At 47.0% G+C, this 15,739-nt stretch overlaps 1 protein-coding gene across 6 annotated transcripts in view; it reads left to right on the plus strand.

Annotated features, from left to right (window-relative positions):
• The window catches only part of ADCYAP1R1 (ADCYAP receptor type I), a 58,850-nt gene that overhangs the window by 24,900 nt on the left and 18,211 nt on the right, over positions 1-15,739 (plus strand). For 3 of the 6 annotated variants that reach the window (XM_009203147.3, XM_003896137.4, XM_003896138.4), the window contains exons 4-13: positions 883-990; positions 3,506-3,526; positions 4,613-4,654; positions 7,030-7,139; positions 7,627-7,721; positions 8,195-8,327; positions 9,269-9,422; positions 9,828-9,888; positions 10,518-10,587; positions 15,590-15,681. In XM_009203147.3, coding sequence (XP_009201411.1) covers positions 883-990; positions 3,506-3,526; positions 4,613-4,654; positions 7,030-7,139; positions 7,627-7,721; positions 8,195-8,327; positions 9,269-9,422; positions 9,828-9,888; positions 10,518-10,587; positions 15,590-15,681 — 886 coding nt within the window. The remainder of the gene's footprint in view (positions 1-882; positions 991-3,505; positions 3,527-4,612; positions 4,655-7,029; positions 7,140-7,626; positions 7,722-8,194; positions 8,328-9,268; positions 9,423-9,827; positions 9,889-10,517; positions 10,588-15,589; positions 15,682-15,739) is intronic. The other 3 variants (XM_003896139.4, XM_009203148.3, XM_017956803.3) reach the window with 2 other exon arrangements.

Here is a 15,739-nt window from a genome sequence, read left to right on the forward strand (position 1 = left end):
CATTCCTGTTTGAGGGATGTTCCCGGTACAGGGCTGAGCCTTCCCTCAGACTGTAGGCCTTGCCTTCCCTCCGCTAAACCACTTCCGGCCCCCTGCAAGAGCCTGGCTTACAAGCCGTGGAGCACACCTCAGTGTATGTATATATAAGTGTGGGTGTGTGTGTGTACATGTGTGATGTGTGTGTGGTGTGTGAGTGTGGTGTGTGTGGGTGGCCAAGTGCATATGGCACTGTCGTAATGGTATTGTGTGAGTACGCTCCACGCCCCCTTCAATGTATAGTGTATTAATGATATGTGGTGTATTAGCTTGATATTGTATGTGTATGGCATGTGTGGTGTGTATGTGATGTGTGTGATTTACAGTAACTGTGATGTGCCAATGGCCAATTGGCCTTATGTGTGATGTGTGTGGTGGTGCATGTGCAACAGCCCAATTGTGTGTATAGGATGTGTGTGTGTAGCAAATTAGCCGTAATATGAGCCTTAATATGTATTGGGTATTGTATGTGATCTCTGTGGCCAATTATTATTAACCAATATGTGTATTGGCTGGTGCATGTGATATGTGTACTGTTAGCACATGTAGTATTCATTGTGTATTGTAATAATGACTTAGATTATTGTGAATGTGGTGTATGTGTGTGTGGTGTGTATGATATATGTGTGTGGTGTGTGTGATGTGTGTGTGATGTGTGTGTGGTCTATGTGGCATGTGTGTGGTATGTGTTGTATATGTGTGATGTGTGTTGCTGTGTGGTGTCTGTGATGTATGTGTAGTGTGTGTGTGTGTGATGTGCACGGTGTCTGTGGTGTGGTGTGTGTGTGATGTGTGTGTATGGGTGTGTGTGGCTAGCCCCTCTCACCATGACTGTCTTACCCACAGGCTGTCCTGGGATGTGGGACAACATCACGTGTTGGAAGCCCGCCCACGTGGGTGAGATGGTCCTGGTCAGCTGCCCTGAGCTCTTCCGAATCATCAACCCAGACCGAGGTGGGTTTATCCCAGTCTCTTTAGGCCACGCTGGCTTAGCCTGCTCCCCAAACTCTGCCCCAGGCAAGCACCAAGGACAGGGAGGCCACCCTATAGGCAGACAGTCCCTGCTCCCGAGCTCACATGTGGTGTGGGGGATGAAACCAGAGACACGTGCACACACGGGGACACAGGTACACTTGGGGACCATGGTTGTGGATGACAGCAAGGCTGTGTCCTCACGTATGGGATCCATGCCGGCTGTCACTCACCCTCCAGCCCGGGCCCCTGTCTGTCAGTTGTGTATGTGGCCCGGTGGCTCCCTCCCAGGTGTGTCTGTGAGGGTAACGTGAAGCGATGCTGTGGATGCCACTTAGCACAGGACTTGGCGCGTTTTGAATGTGCAGTAGTAAATGTTAGCTGAGATTATTGTCACCATCCTCCCACAGCCACAGATCCTCAGCGCCCAGTGGGAGGCATGGAGAGAGACGTGCATGTAGACACCCCCCTCAGGCAGAATGAGACGCGTGGGGAAGGCAGATGGACACAAGACACCCACATCCACATTCAGAGCCACTTAGACGCTGGCATAAGGCCCAGTGGGGCCGGCGCACACTCACGTTTGCTCAGCAGAGCATTTTCTGGGCCCTAGCTGCCCTCAGGCAGTTACATGGGCTCAAGTTGGGAGGAGCTGGGTCTTGGGCTGCCTGGGGAAAGGGTGCCACACACAGGGAACAGTGTCACAGTGCTGTCGGTGACTCGTGAACGTGGGCTTGGAGGCACGGGTGTGCGATGGTGCCTCCCTGAGAGGGAAGGCTGGGTGGGTGCAGTGTCCTGCAGACCTGGGTTCGGGGCGTATCTGTGTTTGAGGTCTCTGGGGGGCACTGAAGTGCTGTGGAGATATCCAGGGACCACCAAAATGATAGAGGAGCCCACAAGGTGGGCAGAGTGGCCGAGCTCTGTGCACAGGTGGGATGTAGGGCGAGGGCAGGGGAGAGAAGGCGATGCTCTACCTACAGGCAGAAGCCCCGGTAGCCCCATCTCCATTGCAGGGGGTGTCTGAGGGGAAGGGGTAGCTGCAGATGGCTTCTTTGGATGTGGGTCCTTTGGGCTCTTCCAGAACGGTTCCTGCCTTTCGGCTGGGACCTGTGAACTCCCCCACGGGCCTTCTACCCCATCCCTGTGAGTGTCACAGGAGGCAGGGTGGCCAACTGAAGGCACTGAGTTGGGGCTGGGCAGAGAGAGCTGGCGGGGCTGGCTCCAGCCAGGTGACTTACTGAGGCACCTCCTGGCTGTGAAGCCATGGGCGGGGGCTCCCTAGGGTATCAGAGGGGTCCGAGTTGTGTGTGGCCATGCGACCTGGCCTTAGCGTTCTTCTTTTCCAGTCTAAGGCTTAGGCTGATGTCCTTCTAGAAGAGGCAAGTTTCCAGGCTCCACTCCAGCACTGAGTCCTACCTGCTGCAGTCCCCTGTCCTCTCTGAGAGGCAAAAGGCAAATTTGCCAATTTGCTGTCAAACCTCAAATTCCAATAATCGACTCTGCCCTGGAGGGGGAGGGGCTTGCGGGAGGTGGCAGAGAAAATAGTGGCATATGTTGGGGGTCCCAGGCCCCTGTCTCTGGCTCCCACCCCAGGGTTTGTTTAGATGCGCTGCACCCTGCAGCAGCAATACCTCCACCTCCAGACCACCGGCCGGCCCAGGAGGAGGGTGGCATTGAACTCTCCCATCTGAGGGCTTGGGGATTGGGTGTGACCTGAGCAGGCCAGAGTGAATTTTGAAAGAGGATACAGGCAGCGGAAGCGCTGCAGTGAGAGATACAGTGGGACTGGAGGGCTGTCAGGCGTGGTGGCAGCCAGTGAGTGATTCAGCCTGATTTCCAATTCATTCCTGTAGAGGCCAACTTAATCACTTCCTCCATTCATGTATTTCTTTCATTCTGTCATTTCTTTAAAGTTTGTTTATTGAACATCTACTCTGGGTCAGATTCCATGCCAGACTCCTTCTTCTTAACAACAAAAGGCAAAAATGAATCAATAGTAAAATAAGGTTTTCTTAAGATACACTTTCCTCCACAATCCCTCCTTCCTCTGGCGGTGGCACAATGAAGGTGTTATTTACACCTGATTCTTAATGGTTCATTAAGGCAGGGCCTTTTAGCACCTCTGTTCACAAAGCTTGATTGGTGAGACTTGCCTTGAATACTTTGCAGGGAGAGAATGGGATTCCTCTGTTTCTTCTCGGTTCCCAGGTAGCCTGTTGTGGTGACTGTGGCTGTGTAGGATATTGGAGAGATTGGACATGTGGGAGCACTAATCTCCCTCCTCTTCTCAAATGCTTCAACTCGTTTCTGTTCTGGAGGTCTCCAATGTCCCCAGCTTATAGTCCTCATGCCTTCTGGGTCCCCCAGAGCCCTCTTTAATGTTTGGGGTTGGGAAGGAGGAGGAAGTGATCAGCAAGACCCAAGGAGAGCAGCCCCTGACTTTTCTTACCCCGTTGCTCACCTGTGACTTTTCTCTCTCTCTTTCTCTCTGTTTCAGTCTGGGAGACCGAAACCATTGGTAAGAGGAACCTTGGTGAGGACAGACCGCTGTCTTTCTGTCCATCCAGCAGGAACCCAGCCTCAGGAGATCTCAGGCTCTGGCTGCTGGGATTGGGGTGGGGGTGGAATAAGAGGCTCACTGGGGATCAGGTTCTTTCCTCTTTCCTCCCTTCCCTCTCCCCAACCTTGGCCATTCTGGAAGTGGGAGGAGGGGGGGCACAGGAAGATGCACAACACAGCCACGACCTCAGGTCCATCACAGGCTTGTTTGGGAGGATGATACTCACCAATGGAGGGGCTAAGAAACAAGCTCACACATGAGTGCAGGTGCATATATGTGCATATGCACAGACCTGAACATGTGCATCAGTCCATGCAGATACTGACATCCCTGACAGCTAAGAAGCCGGAATGCACAGTGAGCAACAGAACAGAAGAGTGAATGATGCAGCATGCAGGCAGAATAGTGAAGAAGTCAGGGGAGGCTTCCAGGAAGAGGTGGCATGTCAGCTGGACCTTGGGAAAGGAGTTTTGAGAAGAGGGGGTGGGGTGGAAATGGGGTCTCATTTCAAGCAGGGGTTTTGGCATAAGAAAAGGGTGGAAATGGGAATAAAGAGTAGGAAGAGAGGAAAAACTGTCTGAAAATGAAGTCTTCCAGATTCCCTTTGATGAAGAGCAGTTTTGGAGGCTGAGGTGGAGGATTGAGCACCAAAAAGGAAACCCCAAGCCCTGGACCCATTTTGCTGTTTTTTGCCCATTGTTTGAAAAGGCCCAACCATCCCTTTTCATTTTTTCCCATTCCTCTCCATTCTGGAGGCCCTCCCATCCTCCTGGCAGTACCCATTGCCATTACCTGTGGTGGTGGAGAACTGAGTCCTGGACCATCCTGAACATCACAGAAATGCAAAGACAGGGAGAGTGGTGTTAGAAGGTGCAGTGTGTGAGGAAGGTGCACGGCTGCTGTGTGTGATGTTGCCTCTTGGCGAGGACCCCATCCCCTACTTCCTGTAGACCAGGGGTAGCCTGAGCCTTCCGGGGCGGAGAGTAAACAGTAGCTAACTGTAAGCCAGGCATTTGGATACATGCCTATGTCTGTATTTTTCAGGAGAGTCTGATTTTGGTGACAGTAACTCCTTAGATCTCTCAGGTAAGGGGTTAGGCTGGGTTTGACCGTGGACTGGCTGGAGGGAAGGGCATTTGCTGATGTGTGAGCTTTGAGAACCCCATCCCAGGCTGGGCTCTGCTCCTCTGTGGCTGTGTGATCTTTGGCAGGTGACTTTTTTCTCTGATAAAGGTATAGATTATCTTCATGGAAAAGCACACAGGCAGAACATCATGTGTAGAATTTCAGGGGAGACACGGATGTCTTAGAGTCTCTTTGTGGACTTCAAATAAAGAACTCTGGGATTGACTGTTTCTGAACTCCAACATGTAGAACAGTGGCTCTCAAACTTTAACCGTGCATCACAGCTACCTCGTGCGCTTGTTAAACACAGGTTCCTGGCAGTCTGTAATTCATTCCGCCTGGGGTGGGGCCTGAGAATGTGCTTGTCTCGCCAGTCTTCCAGGTGATGCTGATGGGCTGATCCCGGGACGGGCACCCCTTTGGGAAAGCTGCCTGAAAGTTTTGTGTTCCTGTGCAGTTACTGGGGCAAATCAGCCTAGTGAAGTAGGCACAATCACTGCGGGGTTTTGACAATCTCAAGAGCACTCCATCTTCCGGAGATTTCTATCAGAACAATACAGTGGCAAATTCACAGAACAGTTCTGAACAAAAGGGTTTATGTTTCTCTGAGCCCACACTGTGTTATAAAAAGGAAAAAAAGAAAGAAGGAAAATAAAAGAAAGGAAACCGCTTTTCCTTCTAGAACACTTTTTTTTTTAAAATTGTTTTTCAAAGCAGCTTCCCTTTCCTCTTCCCACCATCCTGATGTGAGCAAAGCAGAGAGGAAATGAGGCCCCAGGAGGGGAAGGAACTTGGCCACAGTGGTGATTTCCCTGGGACATTCAGACTTTCTGAAAGAAGTGTTCAGAGGGACTTAAAAGGAGGTTGCCTGAGACAGATTTGCTGGAAGAAGGGACAGTTTGGCATCAGCTGTGGGACAGAAGTGAGCTCCTTTGCTCTCCCTGGGCTTGCCAAACTTCCCCCTTAGCCTGTGCCGTAGAACTCAGAGCTGGAGAAGGGCTGGGCCCAGTCTCCCTGTTGTGGGCAGAACTCTCCTTTCTGGCAGAATTACCCACATCCCAGGAAGTTCATTTCTGACTTTCTTGGCTAAAGAGAACTGGCCTTAGATCTTCTAATGCAGGAAGCGAGGGACACAGATTGGAAAACTGGAAGGATCTCCTCTCTTGGCCTCTGCCTCCCACAGGGGCTGACCTGCTGCCCTCCTTGCCTCCTTCCTGAGCTCCCTGGAGGTGGCGTTGGCTGCAGAGGGGAGGTTTCTGTTCAACAATATGGGTACTGGAGCCCCTTTTCTGCAGGTGTCTCTTGTTTTATACAATGTCCTGGTCTTTGAATGCTGTAAGGGGAAGAACCAACCACACGTGTCCCGATAGACCAGATACTTCCAGTGTCAGGCTGGGTCACACTCAGGTGCTGGGCTGGAGAAAAAGGGAGCTGCTTGCTCAGCCCCCTGCCCCGGACATGAGTGGCCCGCCATTATAAACCATCGGGTGAGGGGAGAATGAAAAAGCAATCTTGAAAGACTGGCACAGCCCCAGGCAGGGCAAAACCCAGCCTGGACTCTACTGTGCAGCCAGCACATGATTCATTTAATGGCCATGACTGATCCCACCCTCTTGAGTGTCCCACTGAATGGCCTTAAAGTCAACCAAAATAAAATTAAAGTACATTAGTGACAGGAAACAGTCCTCCCAAACTCTGAAAGACAACACTTTAAAAGAAACCCAGATATATATCTTCATAAGATCCGGCCGTGTGTTAGTGGAAATCTGGACCTTGTTAATGAAGCAAGCCCTGTGTCCCCTTGATGCGAGATGTTGCAGCTGCTGTAAGGCTCAGAGCACCAAGGGGAAGCATCACATCAAACCGTGTTCCCAAGGTGTGCCAAGGACCCCACCCACACCCTGCAGTCACCAGAGGGGATTCCTGAAAGTGCCCAGATCTCCTGACGGAGAATCCCTAAGGGCAGGCCTGGAATCTGTATTTGTAATCAGTCTCCTAGGTGGTTTTGCACACTGACGTTTGAGAAGTGCTGATCCAGGGCCCAGGGGAGGACTCAGGCCCATCTCTGATGAGCATTTGGAAATGTTCCAGAGGGGAGGGACTCAGGGATGCTGAAGTCAGCTGGTGCAGTCTCCCCATCTTTGGTTGAGATGAGCTTGCTCCTTGTCTCTCCATCTCTCTGATCAGCAATCACTGATTTCTGAAACCTTTCCCCGTGCTTCCCAGTTGGTCTTAGGGGTTTCCAGGAATTCCCACTGAACACGTCATTTTTGCATTAGAATTTCAGGGCCCTCTTAATCATTTCTGGGCCTCGCTGAGTTTTCTTTTTGCTGCAGACATGGGAGTGGTGAGCCGGAACTGCACGGAGGATGGCTGGTCGGAGCCCTTCCCTCATTACTTTGATGCCTGTGGGTTTGATGAATATGAATCTGAGACTGGGGACCAGGTGAGTGTCTGCACCCTGCTCCTCAGAGGTGATGAGGGTGGGGCTGAGGAAACTTAGGTCAGTAGGCAGCATTCATGAGCACCTGCCGGGGCTGAGAAGCAGCTGGGATGCTGCCTACTCCTCCCCACCTACACCTGGCTGCTCTTCCAGGATACTGGAATTAATGCCACTGGGTTAATGCCAGGCCCAGCAGGGGGCTTCCTGGACCTTTGTGCAGGCCAAGGCTGCGGTCTGTTCTGATTGGACAGCGCTCTTGCCTTCAACAGCATGTGCTGAGCATCTGCAGAATGCTGACACTGTGCAAAGGGGAGTAAGAGGCTTGGCCAGGGATAGGAGGTGGTGGAGATGACATCAGCAGAAGAGAGGAAGGAGGAGCTAGGCCTGGAGGTGGGCAGGCCCTGGCCTGGGAGACTGCGTGCAGGCCCGAGGCAGGCTGGCTGTGGGCAGGTCTCACGTGAAGTCCTGCCTGTCCTGTGATCTCCTTCAGGATTACTACGTGTCAGTGAAGGCCCTCTACACGGTTGGCTACAGCACTTCCCTCGTCACCCTCACCACTGCCATGGTCATCCTGTGTCGCTTCCGGTGAGACCCTCAGCAACATTCAAGCAAGCACCAGAACTGGCCAGGGCCTCAGAGGCCTTGGCCCATCTCTCCACTCCTCCTTGATGTCAGCCCTAGAAGACCCCTTGGAAGACATTTCCCCGACCCCAAGGATAACAGATGGGAAACTTCACCCCAGAGAGGGCAACTGACTTGTACAGGGCTATGCAGCCAGGCAGAGCCTGGGCAGGAAATCTGCATTCCTTGCTTTTGTCTTCCTGGTCTAGATAGTCAGAGGCCACAGGAGGGAGAAGTCTGGCCATGTGGGGTGGTGGATCTGGGTTCTAGGGGCCTGAAAGTCAGTGAGGATTTAGAGGTTGGCAGAAGGGTGGCCTGGGTGGGAGACCTGCTGAGATAAAGCCACAGAGTTGGCCCACCACAGATGCCCACATAGAGGGTGTGTGTGAAATGCTGTGGGGTCCAAGGCTTCTTTCTCCCCTGGCCCACTCATGTAGGAAGCTACACTGCACACGCAACTTCATCCACATGAACCTGTTTGTGTCGTTCATGCTGAGGGCGATCTCCGTCTTCATCAAAGACTGGATTCTGTATGCGGAGCAAGACAGCAACCACTGCTTCATCTCCACAGTGAGTGAGCTGAGCAGGCCCATTAGGGCTCTGCCTGGAAGGCCCTGCACCATCCCCTTGGTTCCCTAGGACGCACATTACCTGCCTGACATCCTGCAGGTCAAGTGTGTTCCTGCAGGTGAAGGCATTGCCCCACCACCCCTGGTTTATGTGAAAACTCATGAATTAAGTTACTAGTAGGCGATGAGCCAATGTACGACATCACTTCCAGCCAAAATGTTTCCTGTCTCTTACCCTGGGTGTTTCATTTGGCAAGGCAGTGGAGGAAGGTCAGCTGGGAACACCAAATCCCACTTGACTGACGAGGAAACTGATGCTGAGAGAGGACTTACCCAGCCCCTGGTCATTTAACTAGCCTGGGATGGAGCCCAGGTGCTGATTGGCCAGAGGTCTTTAGAGACACCTCCCCAGGTCTCATACCTCTGGAGGAGGTAGCATGCGGAGAAGCTGGTCTTTGAGGAGGTAAGTTAGGAAGAAGAGTGTAAAGTCCAGGGCCTTGACCAGAGGACATGCTTGGGGAGCCTCTATGAGTAGAGAGTTCTGGAAGCCAGGAATATGTATCCCCCCACCAGAAAAGTGTCCAAATCCTCATTATACCAAGGAGCCTCCTGCAGGGTCCTCTGGCTGATTCTCTCCTTCCTCCCCTCCTCTGTGGGAGATAGGGTAGGAGCAGGAAAGTGAAGGAGGATGAGCTAGTCATGAGGAAGCTCTGTGTCTGCCACCTGTTTTTGTCCTGTGTATGCAGTTTTGCCTCCATGAACAGCTTTGACTCAGAATCATGGGATGCTGCAATTTTCAACTCTTTGATCCAGGAATATTGACTCTCTTAGATCCTTGGGATGTTTGAGCCTGAGCATGCCAGAGCCAAAGGGCCCTAGGATTCTCCCCTGCTCCTGTTCCTGTTGGGCTCACGCCCCTCACCCTGGTGCTTCTCCTTGCAGGTGGAATGTAAGGCCATCATGATTTTCTTCCACTACTGTGTTGTGTCCAACTACTTCTGGCTGTTCATCGAGGGCCTGTACCTCTTCACTCTGCTGGTGGAGACCTTCTTCCCTGAAAGGAGATACTTCTACTGGTACACCATTATTGGCTGGGGTAGGTTTCTGGCTGTGGCTTGGACAGGCTCAGGTCCTGTGGTCAGGTGTGTCCAGGTGTGTCTTTGGTTCCGCCTTCAGGAAGTGTCAGGTGAGGAGGAGGCACTGCCCTGCCCGAGTCTAATGGCCTAGGCTCTTTCTTGGACTCTTTCTCATTCTTCTTGCCTGTGGACAGCCCACTGTCTCAGGGTGGAGTTATGCCCAGGAGTCCTCTGAGAGATAAGACAGCCCTTGGTCTGAGGGAGATATAGACCCTTAGGAGGCCTGGGTGTGAGGAACAATTAGAATTCCCAGGAATTCCAAGTCTCATGGGGGAACGATAGCCTCTGGGAGCCCCAGGTCTGCAGTGGACATTGGCCATATTGGTTTTCCTGTTCTCATGGACCTCTTTTTCTTGTTCTCCCAGGGACTCCAACCGTGTGCGTGACGGTGTGGGCTACGCTGAGACTCTACTTTGATGACACAGGGTTAGTACACGCTCAGGAGTCAGGGCCACAGCACAGAGTAGATTCTTACAGATGGGTTCTCAGTAGCTGCCCTGACTTCACATGAACTGCCCCCAACACACCATTCAATGCCAGGCCCAGACTAAAGCCCAGCACTGGGCACCACCTGAGCCCTGGCCCCATGCAGGTGACCCACCCAGCTGCGTCTCAGCCAGCAACCCAGCAAGAGAATGTGCTAGGTCTCTGAGCCCTCGTCTACTTCTGCACTCAGCTGAGTGTCTGTTTTCCTTTTAGGGAGGGGAGGAAGCATGTTGAGGGGGAGGTCACATCCTAAGAGCTGTGGGTCTTATGGGGAAAAATGGTCCTTTCCTAGGAGCTCACTGGTGATCCTGACTTTTGGGCTTTATGCCCTGCCTTGATAGGTGAGCGGAGGGAAAGATAGAGGCTCAGAAGGAGGGGATTTTCAGAGCCAGGACCAGGCTGGAGTCTGCAGCCCGCTGGAGAGCTCTTCTTCTAGCCAGAGCTCTCTTCTCCTCAGAGAGCTGCAGTGGTGAAAGTGTTGGGCGCCCAGCTAGATGGGGCAGTGTCCTGCAGGCTTCTATGCTGCCGACTCACGGACGCGATCTCGCTTCTCTCTGTCCATCTTTCAGTTGCTGGGATATGAATGACAGCACAGCTCTGTGGTGGGTGATCAAAGGCCCTGTGGTTGGCTCTATCATGGTGAGTGTCCTTGGGATGAAGAGGAAAGAAAGAGACAGGGTCCTGGGCAGAAAGGCATATAAGGAAGAGAAATGAAAGAGTCCCCACACAACCCTGACTTCCTCCTCCGTCATGGCTGCATGATAATCTGTAACAGGGATGCACAAACTCTTTAGCTATTCCCCTAGCACTGGAGATTTAGATTATCCCATTTTTTCCTTATTACAAAAGATAGAAATAGTTTTGTGCATAATTTTGAGCATGTGGAAATATTTCTTTAGAATAAATCCTTAGAAGTGGAATTGCTGGGTTGAAAGGGGTACACATTTAAAATTTCAGATCCCAAATTGCTTTGCAAAAACCCTTTAACAATTTATGCCTCCTGAGGAAGAGTGGCTCACTTCCCCATTTCATTGTCTACACTTATAATATCAATCATTTAATTTTTTGCACAGGTTTATGGAGGATTGCTGGCTTCTAATTTTAATGTACATTTCTCCATCTCGCTAGGGTGTCTGAGCATTTGTTTCCAAACATTAATTGGCAATTTGTTGTTATTGTGGATATTCCTGTTTATTTCTCTTGTTCAGTTTTCTATCAGATTTTATTAGTTACAGTTTAAAGGATAGTTAACACTTCCTATGTTGTATATGTTGTAAGTATATTGCGATTTCTGCGTAGCATTTATACTGTCAAATGGTCAAGATTTCTCTTAGTTAATTCCAAGCCTTATTTCTGGTTGATGGAGGCCTTTCCCAACCCAAGATATAAAAGTGTTATTCTTGTTTCGTAACACTTTTGTGGATGTAAAACAAAGTCTACACTTTTTGTGGGCTATTACATGTGCATCTTCAATCCAGCTGAAATTTTATTGTTTTGTCTGGTCTGAAATGATATTCAATTTTATCTAATTTTATTTTTTCAATGGATGGACATCCTACCCTCTCAATCCTTTTTATTGAATCCTTTTTCCATTATGTTGAAATGTCATTTTATTATAAACACTCAATATACTGGTCTTTGGTTCCAGACTTTCTATTCTAGGTTACTAATCTATTTGTCCATTCCCATGGCAGATGCACCATTATGCTAGTTACTGTAACCTTGTAGCATGTTCTGGTATGCAGATTATCCCTTCATTATTCTTTTGTTTTCTTCAAATTTTCCTTGCACGTTTACTCTTTCTGGTGTACTTTTGAATATCCTTGTCGAGTTGCACCAAACAAGTGTAATTAAGATTTGTGTAGGAATTGCATTGCATTTACAGACTAATTTGGAAGAGAATTTATTTTCTTAAAAGACTGAGTCATCCTCTCCAAGAATGTGGCATGATTCTCCAAGTATTCAGTCTTTCTTACAGAGTCATTTTGGTTAAGCTTTTTAGTTTTCTTCCCTGTTCTTGCTATGTTTACCTCTAAGGTGTTTTCCAGTTTGGGCTTTAAGTGGGTCTGGGAATCATTCTTTCATTGTATTTTCTAATAGACTATTGCTAGTGTACAGGAAAGCTATTGTTTTTTATGTATTGTGTCTTTTCTTAGTTATGCTTCTGAACTCTCTTACTGGTTTCTATACCTTTTCAGTTGGTTCTCCTGGATTTTCTAGGCAGAAAATTATATAATCGTCAAATGAAAATAGATTTTGCTCTTTCTTTCCAGTGTTTACATCTTTTAGCTCTTGTTTTTGTAGGGATGGTGTTTGCTCTAGTTTTGGCAGTTACCCCTCATTGAATCGGGAAAGTTTTTCTTGTTGGCTTCAGTGTTTCTTTGTTGTTGTTGTTTTGTTTTTTGTTTTTTTAAAATCAGGAATGGGTGACAAATTGTATCAAATGTGTTTTGGAGGCATTCATTCAAGTAATCATTTATTTAGTGATGGATATTTATAGTATTCCAGTTTTCCTTCGTTATGAACAGTGCCACAATGAACATATTTGTGCATATCTTGAGCATATGTGAATATGTCATTAGAATAAATCTCAAGAGTGGAATTTCTGGGATGAAGAGTATGTACATTTAACATTTTCATGCAGATCAGATTGCTTTCAATGAGCAAGGTACAAGAGCGCTCATTTCCCATGTCTTTGCTGAATTACACTTGCTGGTCTTATGGGGGATAATGGAAGCTCGTTGTTTTAGTCTGTTATTGTAACAAATATTAGATTTTTGGGGGTGCGTTTTTGGGGTAAAACCTTTATTAACATGATCTGTTTATTCTTTTACTGTATTGATAAATTTTGTTTTTTAATACTTTGTTTAAAGTTTTTGGCATTGTTCATAAAATTCTGCGGTCTTAGGTACGCATGTGTGTATCTGTGTGTTTTCTCTCCTCATTCTGTTTTCGTAGCAAAATTTTGTTAGCCTCATAGGTAATCCTGAAGGTTCTTTTTTGTTTTGTTTTGTTTTTTAATTTGCCTTGAAACAATTAAGCAGTATGTCAATTACATCTTTCTTAATGTTATTCTGGAACTGGTCTATAAAATTATCTAGACCTGGTACCTTTTAATGCATACACCTTTAACTACTTTTTAATTTCTTCTGAGGTTATTGTTCTACTTAGATTTTCTATCTCTTCTTAGGTTGATTTTGTTAATATTTGTTTCCTCATTTTGTTCAATTTTCTCTCATCATTTAAAATATTGTGTGTGTTTATTGTCTTGCCATCTTTCTCATTCTTAAATATGTTTAATTATATTTTTTCCTTTTTCATTGACTAACACATACAGTTAGCAGTATTACTAAGTACCAGGTATTGATTTTTTTTCATTTTTTAAAAAATAATTTCAACTTTTATTTTAGATCCAGGGAATACACGTGCAGGTTTGTTACATAGGTATATCACATGATGCTGAAGTTACAGGCACAGTTGATCCCATCACCCAGGTAGTCAGCATAGTACCCAATAGTTAGTTTTTCGACCCTTGCCCCCCATCCTCCCTTGCTGTCTAGTAGTTCCCAGTGTCCACTGTTGCTGTGTTTATGTCCATGAGTACCCAATGTTTAGCTCCCACTTCTAAGTGAGAACATGTGGTATTTGGTTTTCTGTTTCTGTGTTAATTCACTTAGGATAATGGCCTCCAGCTGCATCTATGTTGCTGTAAAGGATGTGTCTACATTCTTTTTATGGTTATGTAGTAGTCCATGGTATATATGTGCCACATTTTCTTTATCCGGTCCACTGTTGATGGGCACCTAGGTGGATCCCATGTCTTTGCTATTGTGAATAGTGCTGTGATGAACAAACCAATGCATATGTCTTTTTTGTAGAATGATGTATTTTCCTTTGGGCATATACTCAGTAATGGGATTGCTGGGTCTAATGATGGTTCTGTTTTAAGTTCTTTGAGAAATCTCCAAACTGCTTTCCATGATGGCTGAATTAATTTACATTCCCACCAACAGTGTTTCCATGTTCCTTCTTCTCCGCCTCCCCAGCATCTGTTGTCTTTTGACTTTTTAGTAATAGCCATTCTGACTGATGCGAGATGGAGTCTCACTGTGGTTTTGATTCTCATTTCTCTGATGATTAGTGATGTCGAGCATTTTTTCATATGTTTGCTGGCTGCTTGTACATCTTCTTTTAAGAAGTATCTGTTTATATCTTTTTCCACTTTTTAATAAAAGTATTTGTCTTTTGCTTGTTGAATTGAGTTCCTCATAGATGCTGGATATTAGACCTTTGTTGGATGCATAGTTTGCAAATATATTCTCCCATTCTGTAGGTTGTGTGTTTGCTCTGTTGACAGTTTCTTTTGCTATGAAGTTCTTTAGTTTAATCAGGTCCCACTTGTCAATTTTTGGTTTTGTTGCAATTGCTTTTGAGGAGAAAGCTATAAATTCTTTCCCAACGCCTATGTCCAGAATGGTGGTTCCTAGGTTTTCTTCTAGGACTTTTATAGTTTGAGGTCTTACCTTTAAGTCTTTAATTCATCTTTAGTTAAATTTTGAATATGGTGTAAGGAAGGGGTCCAGTTTCACTCTTCTGCATATGGTGAACCAGCAATCCCAGCATCACTTACTGAATAGGGAATCCTTTCCCCATTGCTTATTTTTGTAAACTTCAGACACTGATCAAACTGGGCATGTAGCAGAGAACAAGATTGACAGAATCCTGCCCTCATGGAACAGGCTTTGTCATTAAATTTATCTGTAAAAACCAACAAACAAGATAAAAGCAAAAATAAAACTTTATTTTTATTGATCAGTTCTCCTATTTTTTCTTATTTCTTTCTGATAATTTTTTATAATTATTAATTTCTTTCTTATATAAGTTACATTTGTGGTAATCTTTCCCTAGCTTTTGATTTGAATGCTTAAGTGTTTTCCAGTATTTATTATTTTTTTAATCAGTTAGTTTTTGGCTCTTCATTTTCTTCTCCAAGGGCTGCTTTGGCTACACCCAAAGGATATTGTGTAGAACTGGGTAGGCTTGTCATTGTGCCTTGTTTCTGTTTCTTTGCTCCCCTTCCTCCTCCTTTGTGACTGTTCACGTAGCTTCCTACTTTGTTGAGGAAGCTTTTGTCCCCAGTCTTTATCTGAAGGCAATGCTACTATTGCCACTCCCAGGCAGCCCTTTAATTAGCAATGCTTATGGCTGTCCATTCTGGTTCCCCATATTTGATGACTCTGAACTTGGAATTTCTCTAAAGAACAACTCTCACTTCTGCAATAGCCTTACTTTATCTCTTTTGGGCTGTAGTTTTCCCATCACCCTGATCCTGTTTTCTCTTTCTCTTTTAGAAATGGTTTACTTTTCTGACTTACTCATGATGTCCTTTCCTATTTCCCGTACTTCTATGGAATTCTTTTTCTTCTATCTCTTCCTTCATTTCAATGATACTGTGGGAGGCTGGAGAGAGAAATGCGAGTTATCATGCCGCCATCTTGGATTAAAAGTGTAGATGGGATCTTGACTAGGTGGGGGAGGGTCCTGCTGGAGGAATAATAGCCTATGCTGAGGCAGAGGTATAGAAAGTCTTTGCCCAGAATCATGTCCATTTGCTTTTTTTTTTTTTTTTTCTGCTCCTCAGGTTAACTTTGTGCTTTTTATTGGCATTATCGTCATCCTTGTGCAGAAACTTCAGTCTCCAGACATGGGAGGCAATGAGTCCAGCATCTACTTGTAAGTACCATTGTGTGGATGCCACAGCCATTGCTGACAGCCGCGCGGGCCCTGCATT

This window comes from Papio anubis, chromosome 4 (genome assembly GCF_008728515.1).
Source record: "Papio anubis isolate 15944 chromosome 4, Panubis1.0, whole genome shotgun sequence".
In the NCBI taxonomy this organism is placed as follows: domain Eukaryota; kingdom Metazoa; phylum Chordata; class Mammalia; order Primates; family Cercopithecidae; genus Papio; species Papio anubis.